Raw genomic sequence first — 16,193 nt, 5'->3', positions numbered from 1 at the left:
TGGAACAGTCACATTCAGATCAGCAGGGGCTTGGAGGACTGAAAGGTAAGAATCCCTCCTCCCCATTCTGGGTTTCCCCTGCCACTCAGTGTTCCCCCTCCATTGTTCCCTCCCCCAACTTACTTGTGGCTGCCTGTGCTGTCTGTCCAGGGGCCATTGTCACCACTGCCAGGCTGCTGTTCTTTTCAGGGCTGAGCCCAGCCCAGACAGCAGCAGCAGTGGTGAGTGTTGTTGGCCAGACAGGCAGGTTAACCCTGGCTGCTCCGCTGGGGCCAGACAATGTGGACAGCCACAAGTAAGTGTGTACGGACGGGCATGGGGGCAGGCTGTGAATGGGGATCTGGGGTGCTGAAGGTGCAGGGGTACTGGCCTGATCTGGGCCAGCGAGGTTGGTGGGGTATTTACACTGAGGTGTAGTCTAAAGTGGCTACAACTTAGTGTAACATGAGCTGGGCAATATGGATCAGAGATAAACCTAGTCTGGAATGGTATAACTTTAAGCCACTTAAAGACTGCTTAAAACTAGTTTCAAGTGTTAATGTGTGGATAATCCAGGGATTCAGAGCTCTAGGAGCTGCCTAAAATTAACAGGTAACAAGACCCTAATAGCAACCTGCATTAGAATAGGTTGGTACACTAGAAGAGGCTGCTTATCCCTCTGCTCTAGACACTGTTATACTTTATTTATATCAGCATACTGTGCTGATGTGACGTATCATGTTTCCAGATCAGCGCTATACACCTTATCTCATGCTCAGGTAATAGTGTGAAAACACATCATATTAGGGCAATGAACAATAGCTTTAAAAATCATGGCAGAACATCCTATTTTGGGGTGGGGTGGGGGGGAAACACCACTGTGCTGTGGAATCACTTCCTTGTTACTATGATGGGGCAAGCTTCCTGAGCACAGAAGAGATAGTTTGTTGGAGAAAGGAAATTATTATCCTCTAAACCAAATTGTATGTATACTAGCATTTGTAGTAAATGTTAGCTGGCTCCAGCAAAACTAAGCTCTTTTATACTAAATAAATCAGAAGAAAACTATGTTCCCTGCTTTATCTAGTCTGCATACCATGTGATATTCTAAGAAAGATAGGTTTGCTGGTACTCAGAGTGCAATTTTCAGTATATCCATGTTTATCCCAATACTGGTACTATATGTCTCTTGTGCTACAGCAGTAAGTGATTTGACTCTCCAGAATCAGATAATCATTTTAATCCAAAGGCTTACCTTGGGATGAAAACTTCAATTCCTTGGCGTCTGTGACAGTTGTTCTTTTATCTGACCTCTTCTTTTCAGTTCGACGATGGCTACGTCTTTTCTTCGTCTCTCCCCAGAGGTTTGATCCACCATGCATGCTTGGAATGTTCAGAATTGCAATTCCTTCCAGAGAAATATTGATTAAGTCTAGCTGAATTCCATCACACTGATTCACAAAGGGGGTGGGGAGAGAAGGAAATAAAGAGAGAAAGCAGTAAGAGAGAAAGAGAAAAATCAAAATGTTCTACCTACCAAATGTTTTTCTTCCATTTATCATTATTACGGCTGTGGAATTCCTACTTCCAAAGTGTTCTTCCAAAACTAAAGTTTAATTCTAATATATACTTATTGCAGGAAAGGAGCTGTGAGAAGGGATTCAGGAAAACAGATCTTGGTCTATACTAATAGTACTGATTCCCAGGTTGCTTGCTTAAATATGGATCTATTGGGTAGTAAAAGGCTGTTCTTTGATGACCATGTATTGCCCTGACTTAAATGTATTATTACTTGTATTATTAAATGATTTTACTTCAGCTTTTAGTGGACAGATATCCATATTAAAGTACTTACCTTCATAATAGTTTGCAGTCCTTTTGTCTGCTCCCAAGAAAAACACACTCTCTCTCTAAGTTTTATGGTGGTTCCCATCACACCTTAATGTTTGAGGCCCTTACATATTACCACTAATCATGGAAATCCCCAGATGGACTACACAGTCTCTGGCATCTTTCCCTTTTGGGTTTAAATGGGATTTTTAAAATTTAATTTTTAAATGATGTGTTAATTTACTCTTTTAGGCTCATATGCTTCATTTTACTGGCAGGGTCTTTGGGCAGAAGAGAGCATCAGTGGGGGGGGGGGGGGGGGGTTATGCTGGAAAGGCCTTGCTGAACTAAAGATAACTAGACACAGATATCTTGCCATTGCTGTCTTTTCAGGTGTGAAGCCTGTTACTGAAGGGCAGCTTGCATTATCACTGTATGTTTTCCTTGTTCTTTCGAGAAATATTAGGCTTCACAGAACATGTTGTTCATAGATGTTAGATTCATAGATGTTAGGGTCAGAAGGGACCTCAATAGATCATCGAGTCTGACCCCAATAATAAATTGTTATTAATTTACTTTTTAAATTATTCCTCCAGAGGACTTTTTCACTTCTAAGAGATTGAACTGGGAGCCCTGATTTATCATTCTATCTGATGGATTTATCCAAAGCCTCCTCTAAGTAATATATGGTATGACAGCATTGGGTATGAGTCTGTTTTTAGAGTTAAACCCGCTACCTTGTCTAGAGGCAAAGTGCTACTAACACAGTCATACCCCTTCCCTTAGGAATCAAACAGAGACTGCCAGCCCATTCTGCAGCAAAACACTGACTATAAAGATGAGGAGGGCATGATGGGGGCAAGGACAACAGGAAAAAAAATTGGTTAATACACCCTGAATCACTTTTGAACCTATTATGTAAAAGGAAAAGACACCATTATCCACTTATTAATTCACAGAACCATCTAGTATCCCTGATAGCAACATTCCTGTGGCATCTGTATGATTACCTTATGCTACACAAAACAGCAACTGTGGAGATATCCAGGCAAAAACACCACAGCATATATTAAATGTATTCACTCCTAATCCTGAAATTTACAATTTTCCATGGATGTCTGCATGTTTAAAGGGGTACTTTAAGGCTGCAGGGGTCCACTTGTACATTGTAAATTGAAGGATACAGGCTTTATTTTGCAATTCCAATATATAATTATCAGGGTGAAAACTAGAAAAATAATTCATTATGCTTCAGTGATAGTTCACTGACATCTTGCAGCTTGCCGCTCTATGGGTCACTGTCACTTTCTCTCTGCTTAATATTAAGCCTGTATTAAGGCTTTTAACATGAAAAAGACTATAACTCAAGAGATAGCCACATATCATTATTACTGCCCATACCCTCATTATTCATTTATATGAAAGCTACCAGAGCACAAAACAGAACCATACTTAAAGCAGACTCTGTACCTTTCAAATTCTAACAATGTTAAAAATCTAAAGAGAGGACAGTGACAGTATTTTTAATGTTTCTCTTCCAAAATTAAGGTTTAAATTTGTGGATAATGTCCATAGAAGGAAGCTGGCAAAGTGCAATGACACATCATGAAATGACTTGGCAGTTGTGACAACAAGTATAACAGAAAGTGCAAATCTGTATTGATTGTTTTTCCTTTCGATAAACGTGATGACTTCAATATAATTTTTGAGGAAAAAAAAAATCATGTTTTTCCCAATATTTTATATGTATTAAATATTAAAATGACATATTTTACTAAAAAAATTCTGCTCATGTGTATAGTCACTTACTACTATACATTCTAGATAAACAGATATTAATTTCATAATTAAAAGTAATCTTGTGTAAATACCCTGCAGGCCTCAATGAATCAAACACATACTGTGTGTCAGGCCTCCCACTGTCTTCAAGTGGAATGTACTGGCTGGATAATTAGATAGTACATATTTTTTAACCTTATTTGCATGCATATTATATCTTTTGCACACTGACAAGCAGCAGTAACAACAAAAGTCAGATTACCACAGGGAATTCCCACAAAGAAGTCTTCATTCCTTATAATTTGCAGCCTAAATTAAAATAATTTGATCTTTGACAAGGATGAAATGTCAAGCAGAAGGGGGTCCTCTACAAGCCACGGCCTGTGGCTTCTGAAATCTGCCTAATTTATGTCAGTCACTTCTTAATACATATTTAAGTATTACACGAAAAAGATGATAAATATGCAATCTGACACCTTTGGTATTTCCCTGCTGTTAATTTATAAAGGTCTGGCGTCCCCCAAACCAACTGGAATTATTTAAATAAAAGAAGAATTGTGAAATAAGATGGTACAGAGGCCTGGCTTCCATTTTCACTCAATATTGAACACAGCAGGTAGTACACTAAGACAATTATTTGACTAGGCCTCAGAATCCCACAGTGACGAGTTACTTTTAAAATTAGTAAAGGAGGATTTCTTTTGTTCATACACAGACGAGGAGTTTGCACGACAGGTAGCTTTCCGTTGCCCTAACACATTCAGATGCTAAAATAACAAAACACAGATGTGTTTTCTTCCCATTTTTTTCTGTTTCACATAATGTAAAGGTGTTGTTAATACAACAGCATGCTTTTTGCATGCATAGCATGTCTATGACAGTTAGAAATTAATAGTAGCTTATTTCTAGTTCCTTTCTTACCTCAGCCTCCCCCCCTCCGCCCCTCTCTGAGCGTTAGCTTTTACATTAGCTTTTTCACTAGCCTGGGACATTTTAGATTATCCTTACATTAAGGCCATAATGTCTGATTCAGCTTCCTGAAAATAAATGACATAAAGACTATGCAGCCTAAACAAGTGCAGCATTGTGCCAGATAATACCATCTTTTAACTTCTCTCATCAGACTTTCTTCTTTAAAGGCAGTTATGAAGGTGAAGCAATTCAAGACAACAATTAGGATACGATGCTTTCCTGAACAGGTGACCCTTCCTGTAACTTATACATGGATTCTAGCTTGTCAGTTAAGAGTTTAAAAATTACTGTGCCCCTCATACAAAACAGAAATACAGGACTTAGGATATGGGACTGCATAATAGGAAGGCCATACTTGATTAGGTTAGAAATCAAACATAGAGATGAACAAATATTTGCCCATAGAATGCCTATTTACATTTTCCCAGCTCAGAGATATAGATCCTTAATCTTCATGGGCTTTGTTCATTCAAAATTTGGCTCTCTGGCAAATGAGCTCTTTGTGAATAAAACACACAAAGTGAAATGTGGTATTGTTCACCAAGGTCTCACGTACAATGATATCCTCAAGCAAGGGCCAGCAGGTTACAAAACAGATGAAAACACATTGTAAACACAAATGCTGATGACATGAAACAAGGGAAAACCAAATATGAATACACTGTTAAGCATTACTGGTGCACCCAATCAGCAGGGCAATGACTGCAATGACTTGTTCCTGTCACCCATATTAACGAGGTTAGTTTCTATTTGGTTTGGGCGTATACCTTTCTTTAGCCTTAATAATGTTAACCAGCAAGCATAAAATGATTAAGGACAAGTGCATGTTATAGCGTTACATTCTAATGGATATTGTTGCTATTAGTAGTAGTGGTATTATACATAAAAGACTGAGATTTAGTGCCATTCCAAGAGGATAATTGTGAGGCTGCAGGATTATAGCAATTGTAGTCTATATTACGGTCATCTAGTTAAGAAAAAAAAATCTAACCACAAACAAGTCTTACAGAGAATTTTGGCTATATGGAAAGTAGTTCCTTGGAAATAAAACCTGCTTGTTTTCTTTGTCTCTTTCTATTAAAATGTATGTGAGAGAGACTCCAGGACCACATTCAGAAACAAATCAGATAGTCACTTCTTTAGATGTTTAGAAAAATATTTTTTCAGGGGTTGATTGCATTTAGAACTGAATATGAAGCAGTTTCTTAGAAAGCAGAATAGATATTACAGTTTTGCTTTTAAAAGAACAGCTATAAATACTCCAGCTTTCAAGAAAAGAGTGATTGCATCATTTTTTTTTGGTAGCAACAAAATACCTTCACAAGCATTTCCACCAAACACACTAGACAAGTTCTGTGCCTGACTTCAGTCTTAGTATTCAGGTGCTTGGAGAACAACAAAGATCAAAGCCCATTAAGTCTAAGTCAATATGAATCTTTCAGTTGTTCTCAGTAGACTTTGGACCGGGTCCTAACGGCTTTCTGTTACACATTTTGAGTTCTCATGCTCACTGGTAAGTGGCAAATATTCCGTTACTTTCAAAAGAATATTGTTAGATGCTCTAAAATTATTTCAGAAGAGAAAAGGATTGAAATATTCTTGAAGAATAATTTCATTATTATTACTTACATAATAGTAGTTTAAAATACCATTTTTATATTCAATGCAATCTATTTCACATTACATTTTTAATAGAAATGGCAGCCCCTGGTTTACCTAATGCAGTCACTTGTGTCACAAACTGCTTAGCCCCCTGTTTGGAGGTACTTTTTCTTTTGTACCTATTCTGTCCTTATTTATCCAGGTTGTCTTTTTAGCTAACTGTTGATGCAGAATGGTAAGATGGCCTCTTCAGCAGAGAGAAAAGATAGTTGATAAAGGGGAATGATTCCAAAAATTTATTCTTTAACCTTTATTCAGAAAAGTAAGTACAATTTTAGAGAACTGAATTTTAAGGGCTATAAAAACTCAGGACCTAGAAATAATAAGATTTTTTTATTTTAATCCTGCAGCAGTTCTCACTCCCTCCAACAGTCTTTCATTTTTCTATCTGACCCAGCCACACTCCCTATTGATTTCTAATGTTATAGTTCACCTTTTGCCCTCTTCCACTGTATTAAGACTTCACTAATCATCAAACTGAACTTTGTTCCAATGTTCACGGCTACACCACAAATAGACAGGATAAAAATAATATTTTGGGATCTGGGGTCAAAAGTATGTACATTTCTCTGTCTTGCTGGATTCAGGCACTCTGCACCCTTGGCTCCCTAACATTTCAGTCAAACCAGCAACATTTCATAGCATGACATGCAATAATTAGTTTCTTACTTCTATTTCTACAGATTCATGCAGCTTCTTGCAGGTGGCTGAAAAAGTTTCAGAAGTGCCAAACTCAAAATACCAAAATTTGTTCTTCATTCTGAAACAGGGAAAAAAAAAGAAAGAAAAGAAAGAAGCTTATGCAATATCAATATCTGAACAAAAAAGTGATCATCCTGTCTTCCATCATAAGTAATGGCAAAGGCTTGGGAACATATGACATCCCATTTGAAATAGATGAGCTCATAATTTTCAAAGCTTAAATGTTGGTGTCAAGTTCTATGATATCCCCTAAAGGGATAACAGAAATGTGTTGAACTGACAGGTTCAAATGTACCTTTGACTTTTCTTTCTCAGTGACTATCACAAGGTTTTTGTCACTTAACCAGTGACATCCCTCTGAAAACTTATTGATTCTTATTTCACATCTTACACCTACTGTGTGGTTGAAATCCCTATTCCATAGATTTCAAGCGTCTGGAAGTAGGGCTCTCCCTTCATGAAGAAGACATAAGTAGAGAAGCCAGCTCCAAGCCAGTTAATTGGTTATTGTTTATTGTTGGCAAGAACAGGCATTCATTTCTAGCAGTAGACGTTTCTGAGAATTTCCACGACTACTAATGTTTCTGGAACAGGGAGCAGTACAGGCATACAGACAGTAACTGTCCCCTCTTCCCTGCTCCTTCCAGAGCTCAGGGTGATCCCAGGTCTGGGGAATGTGGAAGGAGTCTTTTTCCGCTGCTCCCCTACCCACCCACAGACTAGTCTGGGAGGGGACTACAGAAGCCCCAGTCTTTCCCCCAGACCGGGCAGTTCCTGGTCTGGGGAAGTTTGGGGAGCATTGTCCTGCTGCTTCAGGGAGAACTTTCCCAGCTCCATGGGCTTTTAAATCACTGTCTGTGCCCCCAGTTTGATTGGCACATGCAACATTTAAAGTCCTTAATGTAAGGATCTGAGACAAGAAAGCTTCCTTGAGCCCACTTCCAACCTCTACTGTCTTTTAAATCACTGCCTAACTGTGCAGGTAGGTGGCGGGGTGAGCAAGGGAAAGCTGACAGGGTCAGAACTGGGTTTGGGGACAGCCTCCCTAAACTCAGTTCCTAGCCCTGCCATACACCTGGCAGTCCCTGGTCCAGGGGACGGGGGGTGGAACATAAAAGTGTTCATTCTTGCAATAAAGTTTCTCTCAGAAGGGAGATATTGCAGGTTGACACCTAAAAGAGCTTCTCTTGGAGGGCGAATATGTCTCCAGGGAGAAACTGAAAATGCTTGTGTGCCTGTAGTATCTATTGGGAGAGTCGTGATTCTCTTGGTAGAAATGTAATATCTGCATAGGGCCTATGACAGATAAGTGTATGTGCAGATGTTACATTTAGACTGACCTAACTTGGTTTAGGTCAATCTACATGTCTATCTGTGTAGATGTTTGAGGAAGTTAAAATGGACAAAAAATGACCAGCCTGATCTAAATTAGTTCACCTGAGGATGTGAACTAAGTTAGATTGAAATGGGTTAGTCCTGTGGTTCCCAAACTCTGACAGATTGCACACCACTAATTTAAAATGATACAACCTTAACTATCGCCAGCAAATTTTTCAGTTCAACCTTAAGTTATACCAGAATTTTTTTGTCATATAAAGTAACTATAATAAATCTGTTAACGAGTACCACTGGTAGGTTGTCTGTGTACCACTGGTGGTACCTATACCAGAGATTGGGAACCACTGGGTTAGTCAAATCTACTGAATGTCTGTATACATTTGGAGCACATCCTTGGGGCTGGGAAAGCCAAGCTGCTGCCACAGCTCCAGGCTATGTTCTTCTAATCCCTCCCTGGCCAAGGAGTGTTAGCCTCCCAACCCTCCCAGCCCCAGACAGACATCCACTCCACAGACCCACTACTCCCCCAGCCCCCCATGTAGCTGCCCCCAACTCTTCCAACCCCCACCCACTCTGCAGACCTGCTAGACCTCCCCCCACCCTGAGTTACTGAGATTGAGTTCATGGCATGGCTCCCAGCACCGGAGAACATGTGCACAAGCCATTCCTGATGTAGAATCACATAGCTTAAAGTAAGATGCATGGCTGCAGCTTGGGTACAGTGCCCATCTGCAAGTACCCCAAGATATTCAGAGAAAATCAAAATTCCAAGTATAGCATTCTCCTCAGATACTTTGCACCAGGACAGCGGTGCTAGCAAGTCATTTTAAGTCACTGAAGCACATAAAAAGATGATGGAATTTGTACCCTGAAGTTCATTAATGGATTCTATTGTAAAATAAAAATAGATTTACATCATATTGAAATTTATAGTTTATCATGAAGCAGTGGAGATATTACATCTGTTTCCTCCCAAATGTATAATGAAGCCTGCACTTCTACTTTACTGGATTTATTTTATACTGTTAAATATAATCAGTACATCAGTTCATATAATTAAATGCAGTTTTGTGTAACTAAAGCAATACTTTAATTAATATTCAGTGGCAAAAAACTATCCTAAAAAGATACCAAATTAGAATTCATTATTCACATTTAAGAATCAGATATGAATGTAGTGCATCCAGTTGTATCAGTCATTCTTGGGTACAAACACAACATACTGTGCTTGGAAGTTGATATAGCTGCTTCTGCATCAGTGCACAAATGTGGAGGGGTGGGAAGGAATGCAGACTGATCTAATTATAAAATGAACTAGCTATAGAGTTGGGTTCACTCTACAGAGTAAGTGGCTTCAGGTAAAAAACTAGCTGTATTGTAAAGCTACAACCACATAAAGACAATGTAGAGGGGTACTAAACTCGCTGTAGTTCAGCACTGAACTCTAAATGAACAGACATTTTCCAAAAGGAAAACCGTTTTTTCATGGCATTGTTTTCAGGGATATCTATCATGCCATATTTTCAAAAGGGCCCTTCTTTTTGCACCCACTGATTGTATGTGAATGCCGTAAGAGTGGATGCTGTAACTACCTGTTACTTCTGAAAACCAAATCTTTAGAGATCTTCTTTGCTGATGTCAGTTAGTAAATTCATGAATAGATCAAGGAACATTTACATAACCAAACGATGGGGTTTGCAAATGTTATCGCCTCGTGCTCACCTCAGACTGATGCAACCTAAACAATGAAAACTGAAAACTGGCGTTTTCCTATGCTCTACATTGGGACAGTATGCAATTGAAAAGTAGGAAAAACAAAACAGTCAGATTTAAGAATACAGAAAAGCAGTTTATTTTCGTACCCTTTAGGAATAAAGATGAACAAACCTCGGTACTTTTTTTTTTTTTTTACAGCCTCTTTTTTTGCTACTTATTCCTATTCTCTCAATTCCTTTCCCTTATTTGCTATCTTTTCCTCTAGTCTATAAAGTTAGCTTTAACTTGACATTTGTGAACGGCTGCATATGCTGAAAACCCTGACTCATTCTGGGGGGTAAGGAGGGGAGAGAGAAATTATATGATAGCAATCACATAGTTTTTTAAGGACATCAAGAACCGAGTGATGTTAAAATCATGCTAACTGTCTTGAAGAAATAACAACAAAACCCAGAAATTGACAGGACACTTGATATTTACTAGAAAATTTGAATCTATGAATCAGAACATTGTAGAATTATGTTCTTGTGGATTAATGTGTTTATCAGTTGCTGTTTGGATTGAATATCTATTTCCTGTCACTGTTTTGTACCCTGTGGGATCATATTATTTCCTAAAATATAAGTATTGTATATGCTTGTTCTCCTTTTTCTTCTTGGAAGAATAGGAAAGATGAAACATCTGTTATCAAGAAGAAAACTAGAAATACAACCATTAGATAGATATAGATATTATTTTTTGGCTTCAGTTTCAAACAGATGTATCAAAACCCTCAGCAAACTATGAAATGGACTATATTAGAGGTTTCCTTCAAATATGCTGTCACGGCGGGGTCCTCGCGGAGGGCCGTGATCTCCTTGAGGTCCCTCGCTCCGTGTACAGTCCGGCCCAAGGCACCCTCTAATTCTCGCCCGCCACGTCTTTGATGGTAAATATAATGATGGGAGGCTGCCTTGTGTTTTCCCTGGGCACGGCTACTCAGGACCTCTGTCCCCGCGGTTCTTCCGGACCCCCTGGGGGTCTCCCGATATGGTGGGTGTTCCCCAGACACCCTAGCCTTGTGGGCTATGCGTGGCTCCTACCAACCCCTAATACCACGCCCCAAGCCTCGCAGATGTAATGGACGTTGTCCTGTCTGTACGCCCGCTTCTCGGGCCTCCTCTTTACTGTGGCCCACTCTGGGCTCCCTCTCTCGTGCCCAGCCTCTTGCTGGGACTCTCGCCTGGCCCACTCTGGGCCTCCCCTGCCAGTATGGTTCTGCTCAGGGACCCTCTAGCGGGCCTCCGGTCCTATGGGCCAACCGCACGGGCACCCTCTCTGACCCTGGCTCACCGCGCTGCTACTCCCTGTCTTCTCGGGGCAACCGCAGCGCCCTGCCTCAGTCTGAGGGGTGTTACCGCACTAGCCTGCGACCGGGCTCGCTATGCCCGTCTCGGGCTCCTTGATATGGCCCCGCTCTCTAGGGCTGCTCAGTATGGTGCTCCCCCTCTCTGGGGCTCGCCGTGCCCACTCTGGGCTACTCAATAACATACAATGGCGCTCCCCCTCTTTGGGGCTCGCCGTGCCCACTCTGGGCTACTCAATAATACCACCCCTTTCCTGGGGCCGGGGTCTATGTTCCCCCACACGCAATCCGGGGTCTAGGTCCCCGTCCGCAACCTACGGGTTGCGCCCACAACCCACTGGCTGCGCTCCTCGCCGCCAGTTGCTCACGCCCTGGCGTGCGAGCTATGCCTTCCCTGGCGCTATGCAAATAATGCGCCCTCTTGGCGCTAGGGCACCCCACACTCTCTGGGGTCCCTATAATTGAGGCCTCCTCCAACCCCTACAGCCTCACCCAAGCCTCCGGGTGTAATAACACAAACACAAAGCAAAACCACAAGCCCCTAGGCTGTAACATAACCACAAGCCGCATGGCTAAACTCTAGTGCCCATCCTCTCAGGGCTATCATGAGCTGTACTTGCAAGTCATGCTCCTTTCCACCTCCTGCCTCCCAGGCTGCTGGCAGAGAACTGCCAGCCTGGCCTCAGCCCTGAGCTTTATAAGGGCCAGGCCCTGCCCCCTACAGGCAGCTGGCTCTGCTTGGTTGCTCCGGCAACCTGCAGCTGCGCTCATTACCTGAGCGAGCCTCAGCTGGGCTCATTATGTCAGGCCAGGGCGCGCTCACTCGCTCCTTGGCAGTTTCTCCTCTATAGGAGCAGGGGCACCGAGGTGCCCTGCGACATATGCAAATTATCTTTTATAGCAAAGGAGATATTTTTGAAGTTGTACACTTCATATATTCTTTTCTTATGCAGACAAAACAAAGTTACAAGTTAAAAAAACCCAAATAAACTGGAGATATGAGAGAAAATAACACTAAACATCATATGCAAAACCCATCTTCTCTTTATTTTAATACAATTTTCCTTTGTTTTAATAGATAAAAATCTCCATATCTATCTTTAGTTTATGTGCTGTACTTTTAAGTAGGTGATGCTTGTCTATTTTATCAATGGCAGCTGGAAATATAAGCAAGACTCCTTTTGGAAGAGCAATGTATCGTATTGTGAGCACTCAACAGAAATACATTTGTTTTACTATGTATTGTCATTAAAGTCTGAATACTGTAGAATAGTAAAAAATGGCAGATATCTGATTGTAAGGTGGTCAGAATAAACACAAAGTGTAGGCGACTATCCTGACTGATTTTTCTTAATAGGCTGGCTGATGACTGAGAGTTGAAGTTCTTGTTTAAAGGAAGCTCTAGTCCAATACATTTTAGCTATTTGTATCTATATTTGTTTCACTTCTTATTAGAACAGTAAAGATTACTGCTTATTTTATAAGAAATGTTTGGTGTATATTTTGAAGCAGAAATCTAATCTCTCTTTAAAAACATATCTTGACTGCTAATGCAATAAAAGTACAAGATCAATAATGAAAACAATACTTAGAACAAATGTATATATTAGATAAAAATATAATACATACACAATCTGTACAGAGGTTAAGGATGCACTAAACAAAACCATACTTCAAAAGTCTAATATTTTCTCTCTCGTTTCATGTAGTCTAGTACTAGAGAATTCAGTGATAAGTAGGACAATCCTCTAGAATAGGTTTGAGACAAATTGGCAGTGTAGTAGAAGAAAGTCTGTACTGCCATTACCTACAATATTCTTGTACTGTAGATGAATAGCACACTTTTGCCTCTAATGCTGTCAATCCAAAACCTTTCACAAGTACTACATTCACTTAATTAAAAAAAAAATGGTAGAGCAGTATTTTCATCCAAGAATCAAGTGAGTTTGGTTAATCTGAATGTTTCCTGGATAAGGTCAGACCAATATTTGGTTATCATGATCAAAATAGACTGTGATAAAGCTTTGCTTTATTATCAGTTCATTAGAAACCCCCCTACTGCTAAAATTATTTTATATAACCTTTCTGATTAAGTAATTACAAGTCACATTATTGGAAAAAATTGTTCTGTATCTAAATATGGAAATAATAAATGTTTTATTATACACTAGAAGAGCACATGCACTGCATCACAATATGCACAGGCAGCCAAATGAAATATGCATGATAACACCAGAATTAGTTACGGCATATTATTAAAAGAGGGGTCAGTCAATAAGAAAGTTTACCTTTAAATTTGAAAAAATGAACCCTCCACCCCCAAACTTCAAGGAAGTATTATTCAGGATACCAACATCATTTTTTATTAAGATTACTTTAATCTGCTTAGAACTTTGCCAGCTTTACCTTTTTTTTTTTTGGAAAATTTTATTTTGTACCTTTTTCGGTGGGGGTGGGATTTTAGCCAAAATTATTGAGAGCAGAGTTGGGAGGTGAGGGGGGAGATTAGTATGCAAATTTGCTCACATTAAACATTTCTATTAACATTTCCTTTGAAAAGCTCTCCCATCTCCATGCTTTGAAGCAGGGACATTTAATTCAGCATTGGAATAACCTTGTGTTAGTGATCCAATGTTTGCCATCTGCATAAATATTCCACCTAAACTTGGCTAAATTATAATCTCTAAAAAAAATTGCATTTGCTCACTACATATCTCTTAGATTTTACCAAAGTTCCTTGGAGTTTCCATCCAGGACAAGCATGCTCCCATCTAGGATGGAGCAGAACTTTCCCTGAAACTGTAGCTTGGGGCTCCTGCTCCAAAGCTTTGCTGGATCAAGGACTCCAATCTTGTATACATTCCCAAGCAGTATGAAAGGAAAAACTGCCAGTTTGAAGGCACAGGCAACAAAATCTGGAAATGTGGTGAGTGGGAGGATGAGAGGGATGGAAAGTTAGGGTACAATGGTAGACTGGTGGGGCAGATCTTTACACATGGGCTGGGGTGGGGTGGGCACTTCAATTAGAACAGCTCTCAGGAGCTGCTCTAAATAAAGCACCCACAGTGTCTCATGTATTCAGCATCCTATGCTTCCGAATGGCAGTGGGGGTGCTAAAGTTCATTTGATGAGCTTTAGCTAAAGTGCCCCTGCTGCCACTTCGGAGCATGTGGATACTGAATACATATGACCGGGAGGCTGCTGGAGCATGCTAATTAGCACGCTCTAGAAGACTTGATTAATTGTGTCTGTTGCAGGCGTCAGACAGTCATATATGTGCCCATACTGGCTAGACTGGGAGCTTGTGTGAAGACTAGAAGTGTTTGGACAAGGAGACTGGGAATCAGGATAGACAGACACTGGGACTAAGAGCTAGGGAAGGAAATGGGAATGAACTAGTAGCTAGTAAATTGATGACAATCAACACTAGAGGAGATGGGGAAGATTTGGAGTGGCTGGGCAAAGAGACTGCGACTCACAACCAGTGAGACAGGAGAAGGAAGGGAGGAAAACAGGAGAGAGTAGATGGATAGCTGAGACTCGGCAAAGAGACTGGAACAAGAAGTTGAAGCAGGGGTAATACTCATGTTGTACAAGTAGCCCAACAATGGAGATCTGATATTGGATCCAGTGAAGATGGAAAGTGGTTATATGGGGAAAAGAATGCTTGGGCAATCAGACTGGAACTGGAAAGAAGAGGGACAATATTAGGACTTGCTGAACAATGGGACAGGGTGTGAAGACTGAGACTGGCTAGGCAAAGAATGTAACTGAAACAAGAGGTAGGGACAGAAAACAGAATTTGAACAGAGCCAAAGTGTCAAAGATAAATAAAAAGGGATCAAGACTGAGGACAAACGTGGGTATTATTTGGGGGTCCAACAATTAGTATGGAATAATCAGCACGGATCCTGGTTTTCTCTGTTAAAAAGTCCAAAATTCTCTGATTTAAACCCCCCAAATCCATGTTTTTCTTCAATTAAAATGAAACACCACTATATATAGTGGGGAAGCATGGTCATGCTTGAAGATAGGCTACAGTTACAGGAGGACCTAGACAGGTTAGCAAGTTGGGCAGATCAGAATCTGATGAAGTTCAATATTGAAAAATGTAAAGTGCTCCATCTCGGGATGAGCAACCCCCAATATACCTACAGGCTTGGTGGCACCAAACTGACTAGCACCACGAATGTAAAGGACCTGGGGGTAATAACAGGCTACAGTATGAAAATGAGCCGGCAGTGCGATGCTGTAGCCAGTAAGGCAAATAATACTCTGGCATGCATCAATCAATGCATCTCCAGCTAAACAAAGGAGGTGATTCTTCTTGCTCTACTCAGCACTGGTGAGACTGCAGCTGGAGTACTGCATCCAGTTCTGGGCATCCTACTATAACAAGGATGTGGATAAGCTTGAGAGAGTCCAAAGAAGAGCCACCTTGTCTTAAAAGGCAAGCCATATAAGGAAAGGCTGAGGGATCTGGGACTCTTCAGCCTGAGGAAAAGAAGTCTGAGGGGGGGCCTGGTAGCAGCTTACTGCTACATTCGGGGAGTACATCAAGGGCTTGGTGAGCAACTGTTCACCAGGGCACCCAAGGGGAAAACCAGGAGTAATGGCCACAAACTCCTGGAAGACTGATTCAGGCTCAACATTAGGAAAAACTTCCTCACAGGGTGTCCAGACTGTGGAATAAATTCCCTGCAGAGGTGGTGCAATCATCTACCCTGGAGATCTTCTAGGGAGACCTTGCTGGGGTCACCTTACCACAATTGTCTTTCCTGCTTGATGTGGGGGGCTGGACCTGATGATCTTCCAAGGTCCCTTCCAGCCTTACAATCTATGAATCTAGGTATCTGTTGAACACAATATT

The 16,193-nt window shown here is 40.8% G+C and overlaps 1 protein-coding gene across 1 annotated transcript in view; it reads right to left on the bottom strand.

Annotated features, from left to right (window-relative positions):
- DGKB (diacylglycerol kinase beta) overlaps positions 1-16,193 on the bottom strand; it is a 620,162-nt gene that overhangs the window by 114,090 nt on the left and 489,879 nt on the right. The window contains exons 21-22 of the mRNA XM_059728962.1: positions 6,892-6,982; positions 1,235-1,430 (exon numbers count right to left, since the gene is read on the bottom strand). Of these exons, the coding sequence (XP_059584945.1) occupies positions 1,235-1,430; positions 6,892-6,982 (287 nt within the window). The remainder of the gene's footprint in view (positions 1-1,234; positions 1,431-6,891; positions 6,983-16,193) is intronic.

This window comes from Alligator mississippiensis, chromosome 5 (assembly GCF_030867095.1).
Source record: "Alligator mississippiensis isolate rAllMis1 chromosome 5, rAllMis1, whole genome shotgun sequence".
NCBI classification, from domain to species: domain Eukaryota; kingdom Metazoa; phylum Chordata; order Crocodylia; family Alligatoridae; genus Alligator; species Alligator mississippiensis.
Note: the sequence above shows the minus strand (reverse complement) of the source record. Positions and strands in the feature narration are given on the sequence as shown.